The following is a 25607-nucleotide window of genomic DNA, read 5'->3' on the forward strand; positions in this document are numbered from 1 at the left end:
TCCCTGGCAAGCGCAAGGGCCTGAATTCAATCCCCAGTTCCGCCAATAAATAAAATAAAGTAAAACAAAAAAATTTAAAAAAAGAAGAAACACTTGTTCAACATTTCATATCATTTATTAATGCAGTATACCTTAGATCCAAAGCCTGCAGTTTCTAAGTACACTGTTTTTAGATCTTTCAGATCCTTCTGCAGTTTTAGGTTTGTCTACAGAGGTACCCTTCAGTGAAAGAACAACACATTCTATAATTATTGAAAATATAGTACAGAGTGAAATGATTTAAATATAATTTAGGCACATATTGATTATGAAAATAGATATCTCTCAATACAATACTTTTCTGTCTTGGTAAAAATAATAAAGCAAAGAAAATAATTCATTTCTAAAGTTGCTTTCCTTCACCTGTAAAGGTTCAGCCCCTCCCACTGTGCATAAGCGCCCTTTACTGCTAAGGAAAGCTTTGCATATGTAGAAATAGAAGACGAGCTACGGAAACTGCAGATACGTCATTCTCCCAGAGGAGACAGAAGTGGTTTTCCATGAATCGTTGCCTCGAGTCGATGACTATAAGACTCAGAACCCATTTGGACATAGCTTATATCCCTGCTCTTGAGTAGACAGAAGGACACTGGGGTACTGGTAGAGAAGAAAAGGCCCTCTCTCTGCTGCTACAGGGAGACAATGACTCAGATGCTGGGCTACAATTCAAAAGAAACAAACAAAAAAGACAAGTACAAGAACCACAGGTGCTGACTGGTGTTACATCTCAGACCAGCTAAATTTATTAACATTTTGTGGTTGTAATTATGTTGTTAATTTAAAATTCTACATTTCCTCACTGTAGGGTTTGAGCTGCACTGCAATTATGTCACCTTTTAAAAGGTGACTTCGCCATGCTTACTCATATTATGAGGCTTTAACAGCAGTGGATTTGGATTTAATACACATTTCTAAGCCGGCCAAGTTTAAGCCATTTGGTGATTGAATTAAATGAAAATTAATGATGCACTTTAGGTTTTTGGTATCTTCCTGTGCTTGTGTTGATTGTATGTGAAAACTAGACTAGTAGTGTAGACAGAAAAAACTGCCTGGTCTAGTGTGAGTGGAACTTCCCTAGAATGAAATTCTGGCGAATGTTTATTATTTGTAGTTATGATGTACAAGGCTTTCTTTCCACTCTGTCTCGATCAGTAAGAGAAGGATATTTTTAAAATTTAGCTACTGGTTTGTTCTAAAAGTAAACATATAAAAATGAACCTGAATAGAGAGCCTCAGGGAGTCTGACCTCACCACACTCACACAGAACAACAGATATTTAAAGAGGGGAGGCATCACCAAAGCTATCTACGAACCTGAACAATATTTTCAAAGTTTCATAAAGTTTAAATATCCATACTGCATCTAGGTATTCAATAAATATAATTGCATATTTTGTGCTTTTCATAAATTAAAATTCTCAATTGCATCTTAAACCAAGATGGTATTTCCACATCATGCCTATTTAAAAGCAAATATAATAGATACTATTATTCCAGGTCACAAAACCAGGCAAATCCCCTTACCCCATTCAAAAGGCAGCAATATAATCTACTTTTCCTACACCTATTAAATGAGTGCTTCTCTGTTAAATTTTCTATGGGAAAATTTCAAATTTTTTCCCGATGCACCGAGAACAAGCGTAATCCTCTAAATATTTTTAAAATTCTCTTACAGTGTTATATCTTCTAGACAACTGAATGGGTAGAGAAACAAGACGATAAGGAGAACATCTGTCATCCGGCTATCTTCCTCCCCAAAACTCTCATCTGACACTCTGTGACATATGGAGTGGTGTCAGCATCTCTTCAAATATGGCCCCCTTTACGTTGGACCCTCTCAGGTTGGCTTCCTGAAGGTCGCAGCCAGACAGATCACAGTTCTGCAAGACAAAGCACAACCCACGTAACTCATAGAGATTTAGGCCTTAGATGTTTCCTGACAAAATGAGTTCTCAGCTAATGTTGCGATAGCAGAAATCAATTTTCAGGATACTCCTGGCTACGTTTTTTTTTTTTTTTTTCCAGTACTGGTGATTATACTTGGGACCTTGTGCTTGCCAGGAGCGGGCTACGTGTTAAAGTCATATTTTCTTCTACCATAAGTGTATAAACGCAGGTTAAAGGAAAGCATGTCCTTTTTCTTCATGGATTTTAGAAATCAGCAATTAAAATCCAAAATAGATTCCAGTGTAATAACTGTTATCATTATAATTCAAAAGGCAGCAGATAAAGGGCCAGCGAGATAGCTCAGCAGACTAAGCACCTGCCTAGGCAAATGCAGGGACCGGGATTAGATCCCTGACACCACATGCCGCACCAGCCCCGCCCCTGGGCGTGCTGAGCTGGCCACAGAGGTTGGGTGTGGTGGCGCACGCCTGTAATCCCAGCACCGGGGAGGCAGAAAACAGGAGGATTACTATGAGTCTGAACTGCGTAGTGAGACCTTGTACCAAATACATTAAATAAAAAAAGGCAGGAGTTAGAGAAAGACTTTTTTGTTGTTTTTCCCCCTCAAATCTGAGATTTTATTTAGTCATTTTGTGTAGTAGACTTTTCCATTCTCTACCCCTAACATTTTCATGGCAGAGAGTTGCCTTTTATTTTTTAGCCCCAAATTTAAGTACAGTTCCATGAGTTTTGGTAGACACCACACATTGGCACAGTCACCACAACTGGAAGCTGTGATTTCTTTCAAGATCACAGAAGAAAAGACAGAAGAGAGATTCCTGCTAAGTCCCTGGGAATAGTAGGGATCATGGTGTCAGACGGTGACTATACGCAGCCAATGCCGGCAGCTGGCCTCAACAGTCAGCTGGGTCAGTCTCTGCAATCCCCTGGGAGGAGGAAGGCTTTGGTTGCCTTAACTACAATGTCTACATGGTAACTAAAATCAAGGGAAAAAACTATGTTCTCAGGTAACACTACCAAATGATATATAATTTTGCTCATAAAAGGATGACACTGTTGGCCTCAGGCCTGTTTTTCTTGTCTTTAGTTTTAAAAAGCTCCACCACTGTGCCTGCTCAGGCAAGCACAGGGGTCAGGGTTCGACCCCTGGCACCACATGCCTGCGGGTGCTGAGCCAGCAATCGAGTTTGGGAGTGGTGGCACACACCTGTAATCCCAGTGCTGGGGAGGCTGAAAACAGGAGGATCACTATGAATCTGAGCTACATAGTGAGACCCTGCACAAAATACAAAAAAAAAAAGGTTCTACCACTATGTTCCTCAGCACGATCAGATCAAGGTGTGAATCTATCTGAAAATATCTCCAGCTTAAATTTTCATACACTGTCCTCTCTACCCCTCTCTGGAAGGTTAACATAAGGCTGTATCATTCAATATAATGTGACAGCTACCAGTCACATGTGGGTCAATGAATTAGAAGTCAATTTAAAAAAGATCAATTTTCAGCTGTGCAGACACACCGTGAGCGTGTTGTGTAGTTAGCTACCTCACTGAGCAGCACGGATAGAGAACATGTCCCACTCTGCAAAGTAGACTGGACCATGCTGAGACAGCAACCGCGGTGACAGCTGAGGAGGCCACTAGCTAAACATGTAAATCAAGACAATACAGAGTATAGTTCTTAAGAAAAAGATGACTGCAGAAAAGTAAAATCTCAAAGTGAGAGTCAGAAGAGTATGATGCTAACTTAAAATGGGCTTTCCCTCAGCGGGATTTCAAAGCTGTATACCCTTTTAATTTTTAAGTAGTGCAAGACATAATCTGGCCCACTGAATTGTCTGGAATTAAAATTTTTGAAAACCACAATAAATTAGATTAATCAAGCCTCTTGTCTTGAAAACCCACCAAAAAGCAGAGAAATGAAATCACCCAGATGAACACGAGACTTCACATCCACAACTAGCATCTAGGATGCAGCTGATGGCTCCTGCTTTGGAACTGGCACTTCCTGGGATGAGCAACTAAAAGGGACCAGCCTCCCCCGCTGCGCTGGTGCTACCTGGGGTCTCACCAGCTGACTACGCTGCTTACCATTTCCCTGAATTTCACGCGAAGAGTCTGCAGTACCTACAATTCTCGCAACGGTGCACTCACCTCTAAGTCAGTTCCGGCCAGAGTTGCTCCTCTGAGGTTACAGTTCTTCAGCTTTGCATTTTTTAAGGTAGCAACTCTCAGGTTGATTCCCGTCATCTGACTTCCTTCCATGTCCACACCTTTCAGATTAGCACCTATGGTGAACACAGATGGAAAGGAGAGGAACTTAAGAATACCTAAACTTACCAACGGTCAGCAAAACTGAAGACAGCTAAATAGAGGGAAGAGAGGACAGTCTGCTACAACTTTTGGAAATGAACCTAAAATTTCAGTCAACTTACAGCTATAGAGTTCAGTGTTAATCTGTTTACTTAGGGTATAAAATAATAGTTTCATTGATACTTTTTTGTATGTTTGGGTTTTTGAGGGAGGGTCTCGCTTTGTAGTCTACGCTGGCCTGAACACACCAGATAGCAGGCTGCCTTGGCCTGCTGAGTGCCGGGATTACAGGAAAGCACCACCACGTGTCGCTTCATGTATGCTTTTGAGGAGAAATAAATTCCACCTTATGATAACTAGCACTTTTTTACAGTATCTCACCAGAGGTTTATGACAAGGGTTAAATACAGGGTCTCCTAAGTATACAAGTCAACAAAGTGCCCCATTCACAAACACGACAAATAATGAATTATTAAAACTAAAAAAGACAAAAAAACTCAGTGCAAATTGTAATTTTCCTTTGATTAGTAGAAGAATACTACATTAGAAAGTTAAGCTGCAGGTATTTATTTTTCCAACTAAAGTCTCACTAAACAGTCAAGGCTTTGTCTCCTCCGAGTCCTCGATGTTGACTAGCGTGTGACTGACAGCCAAGACGCGTTTACCCCTCTGCAAACGCTACAGACGCGTGCCAGCTGCAGTGAGGGCTCTACGGGGCTTCCCCCTGGTCTTGCCTTTCGCCAGAGGAAGCTATCTCAGAAGAGGACCTCACCTTCTAAATTGGCTTTAAGCCCAGAAGGATCCTCAAAGTTACAGAGCTTCAGGGATGCACCTTCTGCATTAGAACAGAGCATCTTGACTCCCTGGAGGTTAGCGCACTGCGAAGAAAACGACTGGGTTTTAAAGTTCATAATTTTTATTTATTTATTTATTTTTTTGTGGTACCAGGGATTGAACTCAGGACCTTGTACTTATGCTGTTGAGCTATATCCCTAGCCCCAAAGTTCATAATTTTGTTCTAATTGGTGTAAACAGGAAAAAACTACCAAAAAGAGGAAAAGGTTTAATCCTACACATTTGTAATCACATATGTTCTATTTACAATAAAGACTTTAATGGAACCCACACACAACTAAACATTTTAAAGAATTCTTTTAGAACTGTTTTAAAAGAAGCAAGATGCTAAATTAACAACAGCACATTCACTTTACATAAAACCTAAGTGCTTAGAACAGACAAGAAGCTGGGGGAGAACTCTGACGCCCTATTTCTATTTTCGTGAACAGCCCCTGGCACGACGATGGCAGTTGAAATACATGAGTGAAGAAAGCACGCACTAGTGATTTCCCCCCCTTATCACTATAGAAATCAATAAATGGAATTTGTGATGCTTCAGGAGGTTCCTACCACTTTCTCTTCAAAGGCCAGAATACTAATGCCAGCAACTAAGCATATCATTTGGCTACAAACTGTGAACACACTGCTTATTTGGTCTTCTGTACCAGTGGCTGCCACATAGCACTGTACACCCTGAGCACCCAGGGCACAGGGCACACATAGAGCACAGAGTAATAATTAGAAAAAGTCGAGGAGACTTAAACTGATAACCTTTCTTTCTTTTTTTTTTTTTTCTTTTTTTGCAGGACCAGGGATTGAACTCAGGGCCCTACGCTTGCCAGGAAAGCACTTATTCTACTGAGCTATTTCCCTGGTCCCCTGATAACCCTTCTTAAAAGTGTAATGCCATCAGCTCTGTAACTCTGAGAATCACTAGATGCCCGGGAACACTTTCCCATGGGCAAAGTGGAAGCAGAATGAAAAAGTATTTTAAAAATTACAAGGCACACATAAAAACAGAAAATTATAAGGTACAATATGAACAATAGTTGTAGTTGCCTAAAACCCTAAGGCTGGTCAAGTTATATGCTACACACATCTATGAAGAAAATCCCTTATTTTATAGGTATAATTTCTTTTTTCTTTCCTTTTTTTTTTTTTTTTTTTGAGGCAGGGCCTCACTACGCAGTTTCCTCTGGCCTTGTGCTCACTTTCTATAGCCCCCAGGCTGGTCTCAAACTCACAAAGATCCTCTTGGCTCAACCTCCCAAGTGCTAGGATTACAGATATGTGCTACCACACCCAGTTCCAGGTCCCCATGGTAGGCACCTGCATGGGGGCCGAGACATGCCTGGGGATCCAGGGCCAAGATCACACAATATGTGGGGCCGGGAATTGAGCTTGGGTCCTTGTGCTTGCCAAGTAGGACTTATGTGTCTGAGCTATCTCTCCAACCCCTTTTATAGGTACAATTTCATTCAGCCTACAGTCAATTCTGATAAAAGGAGACAAGACAGAGACCATTTCAATCACAGATAACTAACAAACTCTTGCTTAAGGCAGCCCTAACTAGATAGGTAGGACAGGTAGGCCCTTGAAGGACTGGTGTAAGTACAGGATGACTGGACTTGAAAAAGATCAAAATTTTAAAATGACTTGTGGCAAGGTACAGACAAAATGAAACAGGCTGTATACTGAGATCTCGTGAAGCTGAGTGACAGTGGTACAAGGGGGATTTACTGTGTCCTTTGCAAATTCTCAGCATTTATAATGTGAAAAGTCTTTTACAAAAGAAAAAAAAAAAAAAGAAAGGAAAACTTTAGATTCTAGTTCTAACTCTGGTAAAAGCCAACCTTTGGCCTCTGGCAAGACTCTTATTTCTCATTCCGTAAAATGGCCAAGTCATGCTCAATAATTATTTGCATTCTTACCATTTGGCAAGCTCTGAGCATTCTGTAATTCTTGGGCGGGAAAATGCAATGGACAGGGACCAGCTGAATCATCTCCCAGCAGCAGAGTGTGGACAGAAGGGGCCACTGGACAGCGCAGCCGGAGCGCGCATCCTGCTCTACCACAGAAGACAAGGGTTCTATGGACAGGCTTCCCAGGCCGCGAGGGCAAGAAGTGAAGCTACAAACTGGGTGAGCCGTGCAGCAAGAGTGGTGGGGGCTGCCAGCATGGCCACCTGCTGCAGTGTCACCAGCATCAACACTTGAGGACACAGGGCTGGTAGGCAGCGGCGTCTTCAAGTGCCAAGGACAGTGAGAAGTTAGTCGTGACTCTCACAGCCTGGATGGTCTGGCCTATGACACTGCAGCAGGAGCCATTTTCATCCTGAATAATGAGGCTTATATTCCTGTAACACCTGCTGATTTTTCATTGTCTACTTGGGCCTTCACATCACCTATATGATGCAGATAGAGTAAGTATCAAGTCCTACATTACAGAGAAGAAAATAATGGCTCAGTTTCACAGTTCATAAAACTATAATTAAACAGAGCTGCAAACCAGTTGTGCCGAATGACCTTATCTGTCTTATATCTCTTTTTGCCCTTGGCATAAAAAATAACAAGTTGTCTTCAACATTTCACTTGAGACTAAGTTTCGTTGTGCTGTTAGTCCTGCACCTGTTTCACTGCTGACTGGACCTTTCCTCACATAACAGAATAACGAGTGACAGTACCTAAAATGCATACTCAGAGTTTTTACCAGATCTGACACAAAGCTCCATGGAAAATAGGTTATAACTTAAGAATAAGCCCCACATTACAGTATTTCAATAAATGATTATTAATAGCCAAATTCGGGCTGGGGAGATGGCTCAGTAGAATAAGCACTTGCCTGGCAAGCGCAAGGGTCTGAGTTCAAGCCCCAGCTCTGCCAAAAAAAGAAAAGCGCCAAATGCTATATTAGGGGCAGTTTCAAAGACATACAGACTTAAGCCTTGGTACTAAAGAACTTAAAGTTGTTATTAGTTCTATATATATTCTCTAACCCCAAATTCATACAGGTAATTGTTACATGAGTACATATGGCCACATATATACATGCCTTTGAATTTATATATGTATATATACACACACATATCCATAACAATATCTACAGACAGAAAGAGAGAGAGAGAGAGAGAGAGAGAGAGAGAGAGAGAGAGAGAGAGAGAGAGAGAGAGAGAGAGAGCCAGCGAGCCATTCAGATGCTAATATCCAGGCTGGTGCATACCAGGCTTATTTCAAAGTATCTGACAATTTAGGACAGTCGCATTTTCCCATTCCAAAAAGGAGGTTGAAAAGACTGCAAAGGTTCCTTTCAGCTTTACACTTGTTTAAAAACATGTAGGAAAATACCAGGTATTGTATAACAAATTTAGTATATTATATTGAGATCAAGAACCAAAATTTCAAGGGCTGGGGAGATGGCTCAGTAGAATAAGCACTTGCCTGGCAAGTGCAAGGGCCTGAGTTCAATCCCCGGTTCCGCCAAGAAAAAAGAAGCAATTTCAAGATATCCCTTATTAGCTGCCGAACCTTCTGGGTCTACATTTAATAAAGGATATCAAAGTTGCAAACCCAATGTATTCCACTTTTAGAGCTTTTAGTTTTATCATTAACATACTAAATCAGCTGTTTTCAAGGAAAAGCTCCTCTAAGAGACAGATAAAATTCTTGTTTTTCGAGACTGCTTACTAGCCTAAAATTTTAATTTTTCTCATAACCAAGAATGATTCTTACATCAAGCACTGATCCAGAAAGATCAGCTCGCTCAAGATTCGCGCAGCAGAGATTTGCATGTGCAAGGTTGCAGCGGCTTAAATTGGCCATCTTGAAGTTAATGTATCGAAGGTCCAAACGAGAAAGATCAGCACCACTGAAGTTTAAACCCTGAAATTAGAAAGCACAAACTGTCATAATATTTAAACCATCTGTTTGCATTAAATTTAATTACTATAACTAACCATCTTGTTTTTTTAGAAGCAATTGGCAGTTCAGTGACTTGGAGTTTATTATAAAACACAAGCAAATGGAACTTACATACATAAAGTACTAGTTTTTAATGGGTTCCACATAAAAGAAACTTCACATGTACATTAAGACACTGACTATACTTCATTTATGTGCAGACATTTCTAAAGAGGAAGCCCTGTTAATAACATACCTGCTGGTGTTACTTTAGCTAAAGCTGATTATGATTCAAAGATTTTAACTCAAGAATTCAGAACAGTGTATTAAGAAAAAGTAGGTATCAAAAGCTACAATACACATGTGTTGTGTATAAGCTCAATTCTGATTTAGTAAAACAAAGGTTTTCTGAAAGCTATAATCCACATGTGTTTGCCACTGACTAGCCGTACACTACAACTGGGCAAATATTAACTGTTCTAGAATTGCAGCGATTTCCCACACTATTCAAAACTGCTAAATAAAGTATAACTAGATAATAATAAAAAAAGGCTGTTGCATCTTTTTCTGGCTGTTTTAAAAAGAAGTCAGTGCTATGGCCCATAATTAAACTATATCTTGCATGAAAACAAAACCAAAGCTAAACAAAAATACTGTAAATAAGCAAAACCCTAGGAGGATGAGGGTCTAATTTACTCACAGAGTCGCTGATGGAAGGAAGTCATATAAATCTGCATTAGTTACCTGGCAACGCAATTCTGACTTAGTTGGAGTTGCTAGCAGAAACCGAACGAATTCCTTTCGGGATATTGGTGAATGGTCCTCTGGTGGTTGGGAATTCTTGGAAAAGATATTATAGAATTAGAGGGCCATTTTGGGGAGAAACCTGTGTAAATGTAATAATGGTCGAGAAGAGAGCCTCACCTTTATTGCCACTTCTAGGTGTTCAATCAATGAATCAATTCCAAAAAATCTGGCTTCTTCTAACACTCCTACCAGAACAAAAAGATGTGACTTTTAGGGACAATTCTGTTTGCTTGTGTAGGGTACTGAACCCATGGGTTCAGTCATGTTAGCAAGTGCTCAACTACTGAGCTACAGCCTCAACCAACAATTCATTTGATATCTACAGAATTCTCCGTGTTGAACGCTCACAGGAGAATTGAAATCCAACAAGTAGGCTACTGTCAAGAGCAGGAAAGTAGCAAATGTTTAGAATTTATATACAGAATATTGAAAAATATTTTTAAAACAAAGGTTTTCTGTAAGATAAAAAAAAGTTAATTAGAACAAAAGCTTTCCATCCTTCAAAACTGTTGCTTATAATGAGAGGTCATAAGAAAGCTGAGCAGTACACATTTCTAAGACAGCAGATTTAGTGATTTCACTGTGAATCCCATAAAAATGATTAGTGCACTTAATCTGAACATTTCATTTACTTTTTTAATGGTGCAAATCTGATTGGATTTGTCATAAATATCTTTTACTTACTGAATCAGAAAATGTTAAAGTGAATAAAAGTTGAAGTCAGCTTCATAACAAGTCAAAAGTATAACACAGAAGTTTTCTTGTAGGAAAATCAGCTTTTATGGGGGATTTCTAAAAGATAAAAGGGATTTCACCTTTCACTGGGAGACCCGGTATGCTTACTGTCACCTATTGTCAGAGTGTGTGGGACTAAACCTAGAATCCACTCTCTGCTGGATGAAGCCTCCACCATTCAGTTAAACAGAATCTTATTTTTCTCGATGATGAACAAAACACCTGACAGCTGAAGCTACAGGAGAACAGGGTTCAGTCCATAACTGGCTGGCTCCGAGACAGGGTGGCAGAGCAGACAGGCAATCCAGCAGGGAAAGAGTTCACAGTAAGCAGAAGGTAGCAAAGCAGCCGAGGGTGTGTGTGGGGGGCGCTACAGTTCCCTCTACCCCGCCCATCTTATTCAGGCTACTTCGGGGGTTAGTGCTCACAGCCTTAACCCTAAAGCCTTTGAGCCAGCATCCTACCAGGAATTAATCCCAGGATCACTCCCGAAAAATCCCCATCTATGACTGCATGAGGCTTTGGGGGCAATATCTAGACACAAGTCATAACAAATGGTTTTAAGAACCCAAAATAACACAACCCTAAGAACTTAGGAATACAAAGTATGAGATATAGTTCCTTCTTAAAATAGTTCTAAGTTAATAAAACAAAAATGCAAGCAGTCATTTGGGAAGATAATGATCCTTTCTTTGAAAACTGATTCCATGTCCAATAATCTAACTATGACACACAAATGACCGGTGGCTAGCACACTGCCCAGGGACACATTCCCCTGTCCATGCCGGAGCAGCTCCCTCCAGGGATTCCTCTAGCAAGGCAGCCACTTCAGAGGCTCTGTCCTGGGTAGAAACTTACTATAAAGAGGTTCTAATGGGTCTTGCTCTCAGTTTGCCAAGATCTGGGGACACCAGAACTTCTATATTTTCTATTTGTACTAGTAGGACCCGGATCTGAAACCCAGCTCTGCTGCTTACTATCTTTTTGTTCTAGTTTATTTATTTACTTAGAAATGAGGTCTCCCTATATAGTGCAGGCTGGCCTTGAACTCACTTATGTAGCCCAGGCTGGCCTCAACTCTGGTGATCCTCCTGCCTCAGCCTCCCAAGTGCTAGGATTACAAGTGTACACCACCATACCTGGCTAGGTTTAGGTGATTTTAAAGCATTTAGCTGCTGGGGTCAACCTAAAGGCAACATGAAGAGTCTGGAGAGAGATTGTACAGCAATGTCATTCAGTGTCTCTGTCTGTCTGTCTGTCTGTCTCTCTCTCTCTCTGGTTGGCTCAGCCTGCCCTGGGGGTGGGGCTGGTACCCTGGGCTTGGGGCTGGTGCGCATGCCGTACCAGGAATCTAACCAGGTCCCTAAGCTTGCCTAAGTAAGTGCTTAGCCCCCTGAGCTATCTCAATGATCCCTCAAAGTCTCTTTTGATAACTATCCAAATCTGAAATGAATAAAAAGAAATAGAGACTTAAACACCCACACACAATACAAAGGACCAATGAATCAGAGCTTGTTCTTTGAAAAGATGAAAATGTGTATGGGATGGAGAGAGACAGGACAGAACAGATCAATTTAGTTAATTTCTACTCCGATCTATATTTTTTGCCTTCTAATATACACAAAGACTACACACCTGAGAGAATATCTGTTATCTATTTCTATACCTACATGTACTCTACCTGTGTGAAAACTTAACAGTTTAGAGTGGGAAAGACATACTTTTGCTCTGTGAAAATATACATTGTTTATAAAAACAAAACAAAACAATCTTCAACTTAAAAAGTACAAGGGGGAAAAAAAAACAAAAGTACGAGGAATCACTGAACACTCACCCAGCAAGTTAATGCCATCGTTGACGATGAGCTGGCCGTGACGCAAGTAGTTCAGGATGGGCTCGAAGTACTCAGGACTCCGATCAATTAGGAACGCTCCTCTGTGATCTTGCTTATTTCCCCAGACACCTGTGTGACCGAAACGGTGAAGAAAGGCCCGTAACCACAACGGCTAGAATCGGTGGGACAAAGTAGCCTAGCACACCAGCAAGTTTCTATTAATGTAACGATTCTCGATACCACGGAAAAGTCCATTCAAGGGGCTGGAGAGATGGCTCAGTGGTCTAAAGCACCTATTTGGAACAAGCTTGGCAAAGCATCAGGGACCGTGGTTCGATCCCCCAGCACCACAAGCCAGCCAGCCCCGCCCCCTAGTGGGCTGAGCTGGCCACACACACACACTCACTCTCTCTCTCTCTCTCTCTCTCTCTCTCTCTCAAATAAATAAAAAATTAAAAAAAAAAAAAGTCCATTCAAGAGCTACAGAGTCACGTAGATATTAACAGATCATAAAAACAGGCCATCTACTCACCTTTGTCCTTGAACATGTGGGCCAGCATACTGTCAGGTTCTTTATTCACTAAAGTGCTCCTAAGAATGCAGGGAAAAAAACTGATTTCTTCATGTGTCTTTATAAACAAACATATTTAAGTCAAGAGTATACTTGATTTCTGCTGTTCTTTCAAAAAGATGCATGCTAAACCTGGTAGGAGCAATGCTGGGAAACAAAAACGTGCAGTGAGTGGCTATTCATCAAAATCTCTTCTAATCCGGCACTTCCTTTCAGTTAAATACCATTTTATTTTTACTTAAACACTAATCTACTCTTTAGCTAGGTATTATATCACAGTATTATTTATCACCTAAACTTATTTTTCTGATTCTCTTTAATAAGTAGCCATAATCTTTACAAAAGTCAATACAGTTAATTTTTACTTGCATTTGATGCATATTATTGCTATCGAAAGGCACACTTCTAAGACACCAGATTCATGCTTTTGATGCCTTCTCTGGATTAGAGACATGGTAATTATGTTCTGCTTTTTTCTCTAAAAACTTTCTGAAATACGTCTGCACATCGCATTGCATATTTAAGCAGCCATTGGATTACCTTGTAAGTAGTCAGCAAATTAAAGGAGAGAACCAATGGCACACGCAAGGCCTTTCAGTGTTTCTTGCACGCATGCACACCTACCGTGTGGTTGTAAAGTACCGCCCTCCAACATTTAATGTTAGCCAGTCTGTGTGGGGTCCTAACAATCCTTCCGGTGGCTTAGAATCTGTCTGAGGATCTACAGATGACAAGTAGAAAATAAAAATAGTAAGACTGGGGGTTTAGAGAAGATGGTGTGATTTTTGAAACTAAATTGATCATAAAAGTATACTGAGTTACTAGAACAGCAAAACCCCAACCCACAGGCAGAAGGTACTCACAAGGCCACCTACAGCTCGAGGAGTAACGTGCCCACGGGGTGAAGGAAAAAGCAGGGAAAAGCAACAGGGTGTGTGGTGAGCCCAAGAAATCCAAAGCTACCAGAGGTGCTGCTTTCACAGCTGGGCAAACCTGAGAAGAACTAGCTGAGAGTAGAGGGGCATGGCCATCCCCAAAAAGGGTGACACCAGGAGCTTGGAGCAATATCTCAAAGGGCTGGAAATTATCTCTCAAAACCTACCAGCCAAAACTTCCTTCTCAGGGCAAAACCTGACATGATGACAAGATACCAGGGAAATATTCCAAACAGAACAAAACAAAGGGAACAGAGAAAACAGGAGTCCATAAAAAGAAGGTCTAATGAACCAGAACTACATCAAGAAATGATCCTGTATTTTTAACACTTTACAAAACAGCAGAAAAGGGAATTGTAGGGTCATGAAATTAGAAAAAAAAACTTTCATAAATTACACCTTCATTTTTAAATTAAGCAAAACTTAATTTTAGGTGCAAATGAGCAACAGGAAATGATTGGTCAAATCCTTATAGAAATATTAAATAAACAGGAAAGAACAGGAATCATGTCACTAGGGATAATAAAAATATGCCAGAAAGAAATGCCCACAAAATAAATGAAAGTTATAATGTTCCAAAACATGCTGTAAATAGTAAATAAATATAAAGCATAACAGAAACTGGAATTATAAAAATTCAGAAATGAGGAAGTCAAGAAAGAATTAGAAATATTTCAACAATGAAGATTAAACCAGGAAAAAGACAAAAATGACTAAACACAATGTTATAAGGGAAATACAAGGTAAAAAAGCTTTACAACTCAAAAAGATATACAGAGATAAAATAGATTTATAAAAGTAGGTTTCAAATGTAAAAAGCAAATGTAGATTTAACTTATAATAGGAATCCTGAAAGAAAATCAAAACAAAAAGACAAAATAGGTAATTTAAAGTTAAAGAAAATATTTCTGAAATTTAAAAATATAAGTATTTATAACTATATTAAAAAGGATCCATCACATAGCTGAGAAAACCAACCCAGAGCACCAAAAAATATTCTACTAAAATACTGTGCATCAAAAAAAGACGATTCTGCTGGAGAGCTAGCTCACTGGCGTAAGTGCCTCCCGGCAAGCGCAAGCTCCTAAGTTCAATTTCTGGTACCAAAAAAGAAAGAAAAGAAAAATCCTTTCAAGGATCTAAGAGAGACAATCACAAAAAAAGAGATCAGGTTTCTGAAGCCAACACTTCCTGCCAGAATTTAATAATTTCAAATAATGTGAACCAATTGGGGCCGGGGAGATGGCTCAGTGGAATAAGCGCTTGCCTGGCAAGCGCAAGGGCCTGAGTTCAATCCCTGGTTCTGGGGAAAAAAAAAAAAAAATCAAATAATGTGAGCCAAGCATATTCCCATAGGTTCCCTGTGATACAAGTGACATAAAATATTCACATTTAAAGTTTGTAATTTGATAAGCTGTGACATGATTCTACATGAGACTTTCAAGCATAGAAACCACAAAGGACAAGATGTCAGAGAGTGCAGTTTTCACAAACTCTGGGAAGGATCTATTAGAGAACAAGTTTCAGACAGGCAACCACTGGAGAAACTGACACACGATGGGAGGTAAACATTATACACACTTGAAAAGCTGAAATTAAATGAGGACTTTCAGGGAGCGAATATATATGGCTACACAATCTGACAATGCAGAAATACAAATTATTTTTAATAAGTGGAGAAAGGAGCCAGGTGTGGTAGCCCACACTTGTAATCCCAGCACTCTGGCAGCCTGAGGTAGGAGGACTGCGGCTTAGGCAACTAAGTAAGACCCTGCTTCAAGGAAGGAAGGAAGGAAGGAAGAGAAAAGAGGGAAAGAGAGAGAGAGAGAAAAAAGAAAGAAATAGGGCTGAGAAGTCCAGTGTAAAGGCTTTTAATTCAATTCATAGTACTGAAAAAAAAAAAAAAAAAAAAAAAGGGAGGGGAGTAGAAAGGATGACAATATGCAAAAAATGTTTATTTCTAGTAAGCATCTTGGTATGGAAAGTATTCGCTTTGTTATTCTGATAAATTTTTGTGGTTTGTGTGGAATGAAGTAAATAATGAGAAGGATTTTTTTTGGCTACTTCTGGCTGTCTTGAGTGTGGGTATGGGGCTTGTGGGGCTGGGTATCGAACCGCAGTCCCCTGCTCCTGACTGCATTTGCCCAAGCAGAGCTTTAAACAACTGAGCTATCAGGCAAGCCCTCTAAATAATGAGACATAATCCTATCACTGGTAATATTGATAAAAGCCAGAATTATTGATACTGAAGAATGGCTACACAGATATAATAAAAGAAATGTTAAATAAAATAATCCTGAACTATATTTGTAATCCTGACTATATCTATAATCCTAAACATAGAGTACTATGAACCCAAAGATATTTCATCTATTTATATGTTAAGTTATATATGACATAAACTGTTTAGTCTTTATTATAGAACACATTATATGTAAATTTTATTTCTAGCTACCTATATACTTCTCACTCTGGCCATCAAAAAGACCTAACAGCAGTGCTCAGATTGTATCTTGAAATCACAATTATTAACTCATGAAAAAATGTCGATCCATGTCTGTGACAAGAAAGGTAAGATGAACCCTGACATTTCAGAAGGTGAGGGACCTACAAAAGACACACGGAACTGTTAGAAAGACTTGAAGCTTCGTACCAGCCATGCAAGATCATCTGAGTGGCAGTGAACACAGACAATGGAAACACACCAACTGCGTCTAAATGTAAGAGTCTGTAGCCACACACGGAACAAATTCTAATGACTTTCTTTTTTTTGTGGTGCTGGGGACCTCACTCACGCTAACCATATATATACTCCACTACCAGGTTACCGTCTCATTCTGACTTCACTGTAAATAAATCACTGTATGCAAAGAATGAACTAAGCAACCACTGTCTGCCAACCGTTCTTAGGCTGATGGACAAAAGACGAGGAAGAGTCTGCACATGGTTTTAAGTAGAGACAGAAGAGCTGAGCAAAGATTCAGGCAACTATCGCTACAAATGTTTAGACACACACTCAGGTGTGATTGCAAAAACTATACACATAAAATGCTCCTTAAAGAACATTTGCCTACGTAAGCTTTAGGATTTGTCTTTTGCGATATTCTTAACTACATACACTTTCTTCCAAATCGAAAGGCAGGATATGTGTATCTCCTTGGGGGGCATGTGCCAAGACATGTTTTGATTTATTTGCTTTGTACAACAGTGAAGGATTGAGATCCTTTTAACATTAAGCTTTATAACTCTACGTAAAGTATTTACCATTTTACCATGTTTTATTTTGGTGAACAAAATTGGCTTTTAAGAAAGACACTTACCAATAAATGGCTCTCCTTCACACACAAACAAAACATCATCATCCCTGGAGAAATCAAAATTCAAAAAAAAGCCACCATCAAAACCTAGAAATCACATTAATTATCTGTTGACTATAGGAATATTCCTTAGAATTATGCAGAAAATGGTTTTTGCTGCCAATCTGTATACCACAACTAAATTTCCAGTGCCCTGCTTAACCCTTACTATATGTTTCTGGATTTAAATGCAAGTATCCTGTACACAAAAAGTTGTACCGGTCATTTGCATAGAAGAATTTTTGAAATGGAAAAAAAAAAAAAAACAAAAACACTGCCAATTATGTGAGTTTGGTTTCTTTATTGTTTTCTTTTTCCTACTTTTAGAGACAGGACCTAGCTAGGTAGTCCAGGCAGGTCTTCAGCTTGCTATGAAGTCTAGGCTGGCCTCAAGCCTGCATCAATCCTCCTGCCTCGGCTCCCTAGAGGTATGCACCATCATGCCCAGCTCGGCTTATTAACTGATGAGTTTACCATCTTGCTCAAAATATGTTTAAAACCACAGGCAACTTTTTTAAACCTCATTTTAATTCTTCATCCATAGACAAATTATTGGCATTCTTTCCTAAGTCATTTGTTGCTCTATGCTTTGGAAATGAAAATAAATTTTCTTATTAAATCCAGGAAAAATAAAATTTATACTAACTCTACCATACATACTCACTCTGTTCCCGCTGAACACCCCAAGTAAATACCATACGGTTCCGGACAATCCGTGTATAACCTCCTCCTAGCCCACCCCAGCCAATGACTGGTGCCAGTGGATGCCCAGAGACTACTGTGCACAAGACACCAGCAAGCAGGCCCATGAGGTGTAGCTCGGAAGCCTTCAGTTACGTCCTCCTAAGCTACTTCCTGTGGGACACCACAGGAACATACTGAGATTTTCTTAAAAGCAGAATTTCTGTTAAAAAATTAGTTTAATGTCAATCAGTAGGTATGAATTATTCATACAAACTGAATGATCAGTTGTAAGACAGAAATACAAAAACTAAAATTCTCCTGTTTGTATTTAAAATTCAGTTTACATTTCCTGCCTGTACATGAGGACACCTGACTTTTCTAGAATACGGTGAAAGTTTGTTTTCATTAGCAAAGTCAACTACTAAACTCTATGAAGTGGGTAAGTTGATAACATTCAAATTCAATTAGATGCTTAGTGTCCTGTTGGTAAAATGAAGGTAAAAGTGATTAAGTTGGCTATCAGTACATTACAATGAAAGATTATTTTGATCTGGATTTAATCAGAGATTACATTTTATATACAAGTGTAATTTGGGGCATCATTATCTTCACACTGTCAATTAAAAAAACCCGTGCTTTGCCAGCCAAATGAGGTAACTCAGGCGAGCCAATTACAACCTAACTGCAGAGTCAGCTCTTAGTTTTGTGTCCTCTTCACCATTCTGTTGCTGTAAATTCTCTGACTTTAAGAAAGGAGTGAGGTGAGCTTATTTTAAAGGGATAACCTTCCTAGGATTTTGAAGGAAACAAACTCAAAAATGTACTACTCTGGTAGGCCTCAGGTGGTCTCTTCTCAGGATTCTATCCTATTTAGTAAGTTTTCCAAAATAAGGTCTCTGTGATGTTTATAAAATTCAAAACATTTATAGGAAATAAATTTAACCATGAGCAGGTACTATAAAAAGAGATTAGTAAAATTTATCATTAAAAACTATGTCTTACTGGATTATATACAAAAGACTATCAATATATGAGCTATAATAAGGGTTCTCTATCCAATCAATATACCTCAAGTCCAAATCATGTAAATTCAAAAAAGCTACTTATAACCAATCACTTGCCAAAACCTTATCTTCTTAGCAGTGACAACACTACGGCCTTAGGGAAACAAGCAAGAAGCCTAGGGTACACTGTTGACAGCTTATAAAAAGGTGAAGGTTACCTGATCAAAGCAATATCATCAATCAGTCCACCTTTCCCATTATACACACTCGTGGCTTTTATACCGAGTTTACTGCTGGCCACAGAAAGCAAATCAGACAAAGTTCCATACACAGCAACCACCTGTAAACACACCAGAGCAATTTGAACAACTTATATAATAAATTTCATCACCTATAATTCATAAACTGTCATGTAATAAGTAGGACTGAAAAGTCAGATTATCGGAACGGAGATTTCAAGGGTTCTTAACTGTGTCTCTCTTTCATGACTCATGTGTTTTCATGTTAAAGAAATCCAAAACTAGAAAAGAAATTGCTGTTGACCAACACCAAACTGTAATCTTAAAATCTGGGTGTTCTAGGTGCACAATAAGCTAGATCTGCGCTTGAATCTAGAGTCTAACATTTTCTTACGGTGAACTTGGGACAAACGCTTCACACTTGTGTGGTTTTAATTAGTAATGAAGAAAACAGTAAAACTTACTTTAGGAAGTTAATTGGAGGACACAATGAATTAATGCTTAAAAGCTTAGCAAAGTGCTTACTGGTATACAAAGGCTGATTACCTTTTACCCAAAATGCTTGGGATTCGAAGTCATTTCAATCAGTTTTGGATTTTGGAATTTTTGCATAGCCTTAGGGCTGAGCATCCCTAACTGAAAGTCTGAAACCCAAAATGGTTAGAAGTCAAATTTCAGATTAGGGATGTCCAACTTTACTTTGCTTATTTTTGTATACTCACAGAGCAAGGCAGGCTAAGCATTTAAAATGATCAAGGCTCTAAGAGTTATTTGCTGAGTGTGTTAAACGCCCCAGTATGCACCTGAAGTTTCCATGATTACCTACTTTAATAACTAGGCACAAGGAATTAAAGCATTTTATGGAGTACATCAAGAAGCTTATATATCTTGAACTTTATAATGACTATATTATATACTATTCAAACTAAATCCTTTCTAAAGTTCAAATTCCATGACAAATGAAAGCAATCGACAAGCTGGGAAAATAAATGCTATGCCAGGTCTAACAGGACTGGTTAGTTTTTTTTTGTTGTTGTTATTTTTAATTTAGCATTACATATGATTTTTAAAGTGTAATTTATGCTAGTGAAGTCTAAAATTTAGAGCCTACACACATATTTAAAACATTTCTTATATACTTACATTACATAACACAATCAATACTGATTTACTCAAATAAAGCACCAAACACAATTCAGAACTAGAAGGTAGAACTCATTTTACCCTATTTACATTCAGTTGAATACAGTTTAAAAATGTAAATGATTTAATTTCTTAAAAAGATGACATACTAACTCTAAGGCCAAGAAGGGAAATATTAAAAATGGAAAATTTGGATAACAACAAGTGCTGGAGAGAGGATATGGATCAATGAGAAGTTTCATGCATTACTGATGTGAGGATAAATGACCATGATGATTTTGACAACCAATTTAGCATTATTTTTAACATGAAATATTTACATACCCTAATACCTAAATAATTACTATTACATATACACATACAAGTACATATATCAATTCATGTGTCTATGCACATACATATATATAAATACAAATGACACATATAATTGCAATCATATGTATCTTATACTTGTATATAAACAACTATACAGAGTCTACCAAAACAGTGTATACTGTCAAGAGAAGAAAAACCTGTATAAATATTTTAATACTAAATTTACTGAGACATATTAAGATTAATACAAGTTACCTTTGGCTTCTACAATTATAAGTGGTCACTATTAGCTTCTAGAAATTTATTAGTACGATAAAATGCTAAGGTGAGTATACATTTTTTTGGTAGACTCCATAGGTATCATATATACTGTATATAAGTACCACTACACACACACATTCTGTACAGCAATGGTTCCTAAAGGTGTGGTCTGGATTAATATCTATACCTTACAATCTCTTGGAATTGATAGATGCTACTCCTAATCCCAGCTAGATTTTGTGGAGATGAAGGCCAATAGTACGTCTTCTTCTTAGTGATTCTGTTGCATAAATTATTGCCCTAGAAAATGCTTGCCCACGTGCACCAAGGTACATACACAGGAATATTCAGGTAGCACTGGTAATGGTGAGATATAACGAAGACAAATGACCCAACGGTCACTGACAGGGGACAGTTAAAGTCCGGTAGCATGGACTTTAGTAGTGCAGTGAAAATGAACAAACTATCACTAAGTGGAGCATTACAGATGGAATGTTAGAAATATTAAGTTCCAAGAGATTACATATGCTATTTAAGATGCAGAATGTTTAAAAATTGACAAGAAATGTATTTTAGGTGAACATATATACATGGTAAAACTAATGATTAAACAAGAAAAAAAAAAAAAAAGCAAAGAGAAGTACAAAATTCATGAAAATAGCTTCCTTAGAAGAAATATAAGGAATAGAAAGTGCATGAACACATTAAGATATGGTTATATACTAGCTTTTGGGTTGTATGGAAGATTTAGGGATATTTGTTATATTATTTTCCTTCTAATCGGCATGTACATTAATTTTTTTTTTTTTTTTTTTTGTACTAGGGATTCAACTCAGGATCTTGCACTTGCCAGGCAGGCACTAATGTCGCTAAGCTATCTATCTCCCTGGCCTGTTAATATGCTTTAACCAACAGTGCAGAATGAAGCTCTGTTTCCTAGTCCACAGTGTCTGAACGTTTGGCACGGTGGCTCACACAAAGAAGGTGCTAGAGGTTAGGTCAATGAGTACTGTACACAAAAGGTCTATGATTTGCACAGTTCATTACTAAGCATTTTGAAGTTAAAAAATTAAATGGCATTACGAGCGCAGGAACTTTTCTGGCACTGGTATCAGGCTGCTCAGAAGCCATGTACTACATTTAGAGGTCAGAATCTCCACGTCCACTTGCTAAAGGACAACTGTTACAAGGTATTGAAAGAGAAAATAGGAACTGTGGGACTATGGAGAAGGGATGGAAAAGCACAACCATGACTGACTCATACTGCTTTAAGAAAACTAAAATCCCATGATAAGCACCCCAGTGTTTTAGAACGATGGCCTTCAAATATTTTGACTATGAACCCACTGGTCAAACATTTTTGGGTGTGTGCTCAAGCCTTTGCATATTTATTTACAAACTATGTACTTTTGTCAGAAAGAACATGTTTTCCCAAATGATACAAAGATTTGCATTTACTATGAATTGGCCAGTAACAATCCCTGAAATACTGCATCAAGTTCATTGAGATGCTGTTAAATAGAAAACTGACTTTAAACATTAAACATTCCAAAAGAACTAAAAGAACTCTGAGGTCATTTGTCTTTGTGTGCTAGAAAGTGATTTTAAATGCCTTGTTAATTAGAGTGACCTCATCCTATCACTGGCTAATATTTCAAAGAACAATATACTCTAAGAGAAAGGTTTGATTGAGAAAGCAGTTACTAGAACTTCACTCTTCTTTAAAACTTGGCACTTTCTGACTTGTACGATCCAAAGAAATTCTTTAGTTTTTAAAAATCTCATAGTTCGGTCTAAAAGCAGCAGCTCTGGTATTTTCTCACTGTTTATTTGTGCTTGCATGATTAATATTGTCTTCAATCTGTTGTGTCTTTGGAGGACTCTTTCAAAGCCATGTGGCGTTTTAGTCAAGGTTACAACTGGAGGATAGAGATCTTAGCATTGTGTAAGCTTTGCATCATATAGTGCCTAAGTGAAAACAAGAAGGCTTTCTCACAGAATTCCACAATTGGGGTTTCCCAGGTTAAAAAAGCTAAGGGCTCTTACAATTTTAAATTTCTAGGTAAAATAAGAGAAATGATAGGTATGTTTCTTCCTAACCTCCAATCCAAGAAATACAATAGAAACTAAGTAAATAAAAGTGATATTCAGACTAATAGATGGGAAATCAAACTATTTCAGAGTACTACTTCATATCCTGCATGTTCATAATGAGTATGTGTGTCAGGATCAAATCAACCCTGATTAAATATAGTCACTATATATGCATATATATATATATATGCATGTATACATACATAAGAGGCTGTTATGGATAATTTTGCTCTTTTATGAACTATGAGTTCTTGTAATGTTTTTTGATCAGCTGAAGGAAGAGAAACACTGACAGCTAGTATCTCCTGCTAGGATTTTACAATTTTTGTAACATAAACAGAACTATTTGAGATGCATTTTCCTGATCTTCTGAGATTCTCTAGCAAAATAGTTTTAAAATAAATCAAATTTCAATCTATGTATTCATACTACTCAAAACTAGGCTAGCTTTTTATTTTTATCAATATACATTTGCAGTACTACAAAGTCCACCATCATCTTGGGGAGGAGGTACTGGTACAGGATACTGCTTGTTTCTTTCCGCAATCTCCTCTTCTTACCCGCCCCTCCCTCCCTCCTCCTTTAAATCCCTGTCCCTGTTTTCATCCTTGTCCATATTATTCTTCACTCATGTTTGTGACATACCACTATACTCTTTACATTCATTGAGGTTATTAGGTTCCTGGTTTCTATGATTGGCATATCTTTATTCTACTCACTTCCCCTTCTGTCTCCCCTCACCCTGGATCTTTATGCCCATCAACAGACTGCCTTAAAGAAAATGTGCTCTCTGTACAAATGAAATACTACTTGGCTATAAAGAAGGACAAACTGTAGACATTTGTAAGAAAATGAATGCATCTGGCACATATAATGGTGTGTGAAATAAATCAGACTTAAATGAATCAAACTTAAATACCATATAGCATCTCTCGCAAGTAAGGTAAAGTACAAAGAGCTTAATAAAGGATGCATAGGAAACAATGGGCTTTCTTGTAAATGAAGTTTTAAGATAGCTTTCTAAACAGATATATTGAAAATAACATGAAAAGACCAATCCAGCCCATCTTTGACAATAAAATTTAGCGGATTTAGAGATAGCTAAATAAAATGTAGATTTGGCGATCTGGAGCATAGTTAAACATTTCTGACTGGGCCTGCATATTCTGTCTTTCCCAGTGCTATACATTTGAGATATTAGATAAGGTCAATTAGAAAGCTGCTTCAGAGGGCACGCTCCATTTTTAACTTTGGACATACTAAATATTTCTTCCATCAATGTTAGGCTATGAACACGAGCTAACTAGAAAACAGATTTAGAAAAAGCTAAGCATCAGAAGAAGGTAAACTTTATGAAGCACACTGAATTTGTGCAGAATACTGTTTCTATGTGAATATTAAACGTCTAAGAGCAGGACACAAAATTACAGTCAACAAACCTCACTGTAGTTCAGATTATTCAGGGCATGTTTATTGCAAACCGTATACAGCACTTGGAAAGGCACTTTCTACGCCCTTGGGTAGTTTTGCTATTTAAAAATGTAAGTTTCCAGAAGGTACAGGAATCAAAAAGTAAGCTGGCAAGGAACACGGTGAGGCCAATTTAACTTTTACCTCCGACTGCGAAGGCTGAGCTACTCCTGCGTATCATTTAGCCGCACTGTAAATGTCTGCCTTCAACAGCCAAAATTTTCCAAAGAAGCTGAACAACTTTCATGGGTGGGGCAAGAGGCTGAGAAGGAACAGGATTCCTTTTGGCCGGCTCCAGCGCTGGGCGAGTATGCAGCACCACACCCTCAACCAAGGCCTACCACAGCCAGGGTCACTGTCAAATCAACCGGGTTGGCTGGGTGTCACCGTCCTCTAAGGAACCAGAATAAGGCGCAATGACAACGCGTACAGAAGTTTTGCAAGGCGGCGGGGCGTGGGGGACCGGGGCATCTTGCAGAGAGGGAGGCAAGCCATCAAAAACAGTCCTCGTTTTCGAGTCCACTGCGGATCTGTGATCTTTAGGCACCAGGGCGGGAGTTTCCTTCTTTCGCCCGGCCGATCGCTCCGGCACCTGGCCTTGGTCAGCACCGGCGCTCTCTCGGGCTGACCATTACTCAGCACCACGGGGGACACAGGCGCCTTCCCCGGCCCGGCGAGAGGCGGCGGGAAGGGGAGCCCGGCGCCCCAGACGCGCACTACGCCCTCGGGACCCGCGGAGTCGGGGGTCGCGGCGGCCCGGGCTGGGAGCCGGGGTCGCGAGGCCGCGGGGACCGCGTCCCTTCCCGGGATCGTCCGCGCCCGCCCGGGCCCCAGCGCAGCCGCGCCCCGCCGCACCCCGCCGCCCGACCCTGGCCTTACCTTGCCGTTCTTGGGGCTGCCGTTCAGGAACAGGGTCACCCGCCTCATCGCGCTGCCCCCGTGGGGTCCCGAGTGAGCCGCCACCCTCCCACCTGGCCCTCCTCCCACCTTTTTCTCCTCCCGCCCTTCCCCTCCCTCCACCCACTCGGGCTCTCCACCCTTCGCCACCTTCCTTCTCTACGGGACACACCACACACGTACTCAAGTCCCACACCCCGGGGTTGGCCGGTCCTCCTCCCACCCCGCCCCTAGGCTCCTCAGCCGGCCCGGGGCCCTTCCCCCACCTCTC

At 39.5% G+C, this 25607-nt stretch overlaps 1 protein-coding gene across 1 annotated transcript; it reads right to left on the bottom strand.

Moving 5' to 3' along the window:
- Window positions 1-1699: 1699 nt before the first annotated feature.
- Kctd9 (potassium channel tetramerization domain containing 9) lies at window positions 1700-25600 on the bottom strand. Its single transcript, XM_004630673.1, has 12 exons — window positions 25319-25600; window positions 19136-19257; window positions 17194-17237; window positions 13563-13659; window positions 12900-12958; window positions 12368-12496; window positions 9916-9983; window positions 9736-9831; window positions 8824-8973; window positions 5031-5136; window positions 4100-4233; window positions 1700-1918 (listed from the first exon to the last, which is right to left on the bottom strand). Exons 1-12 carry the CDS (start codon window positions 25364-25366, stop codon window positions 1802-1804), a joined length of 1170 nt encoding a protein of 389 aa, XP_004630730.1. The 5' UTR covers window positions 25367-25600; the 3' UTR covers window positions 1700-1801.
- Window positions 25601-25607: the final 7 nt, after the last annotated feature.

The sequence above is a fragment of the Octodon degus genome, unplaced genomic scaffold (assembly GCF_000260255.1).
Source record: "Octodon degus isolate 3935 unplaced genomic scaffold, OctDeg1.0 scaffold00036, whole genome shotgun sequence".
Taxonomy (NCBI): Eukaryota; Metazoa; Chordata; class Mammalia; order Rodentia; family Octodontidae; genus Octodon; species Octodon degus.

Coding starts and splice junctions, on each gene's coding strand:
- Kctd9 (XM_004630673.1), bottom strand. CDS start 25,366: ATGAGGCGGGTGACCCTGTTCCTGAACGGCAGCCCCAAGAACGGCAAG. Junction 12,497..12,899: donor CCACATGTTCAAGGACAAAG/GTGAGTAGATGG, acceptor TCGGTCACACAG/GTGTCTGGGGAAATAAGCAA. Junction 1,919..4,099: donor TGGCCGGAACTGACTTAGAG/GTGAGTGCACCG, acceptor TTTGTCTTGCAG/AACTGTGATCTGTCTGGCTG.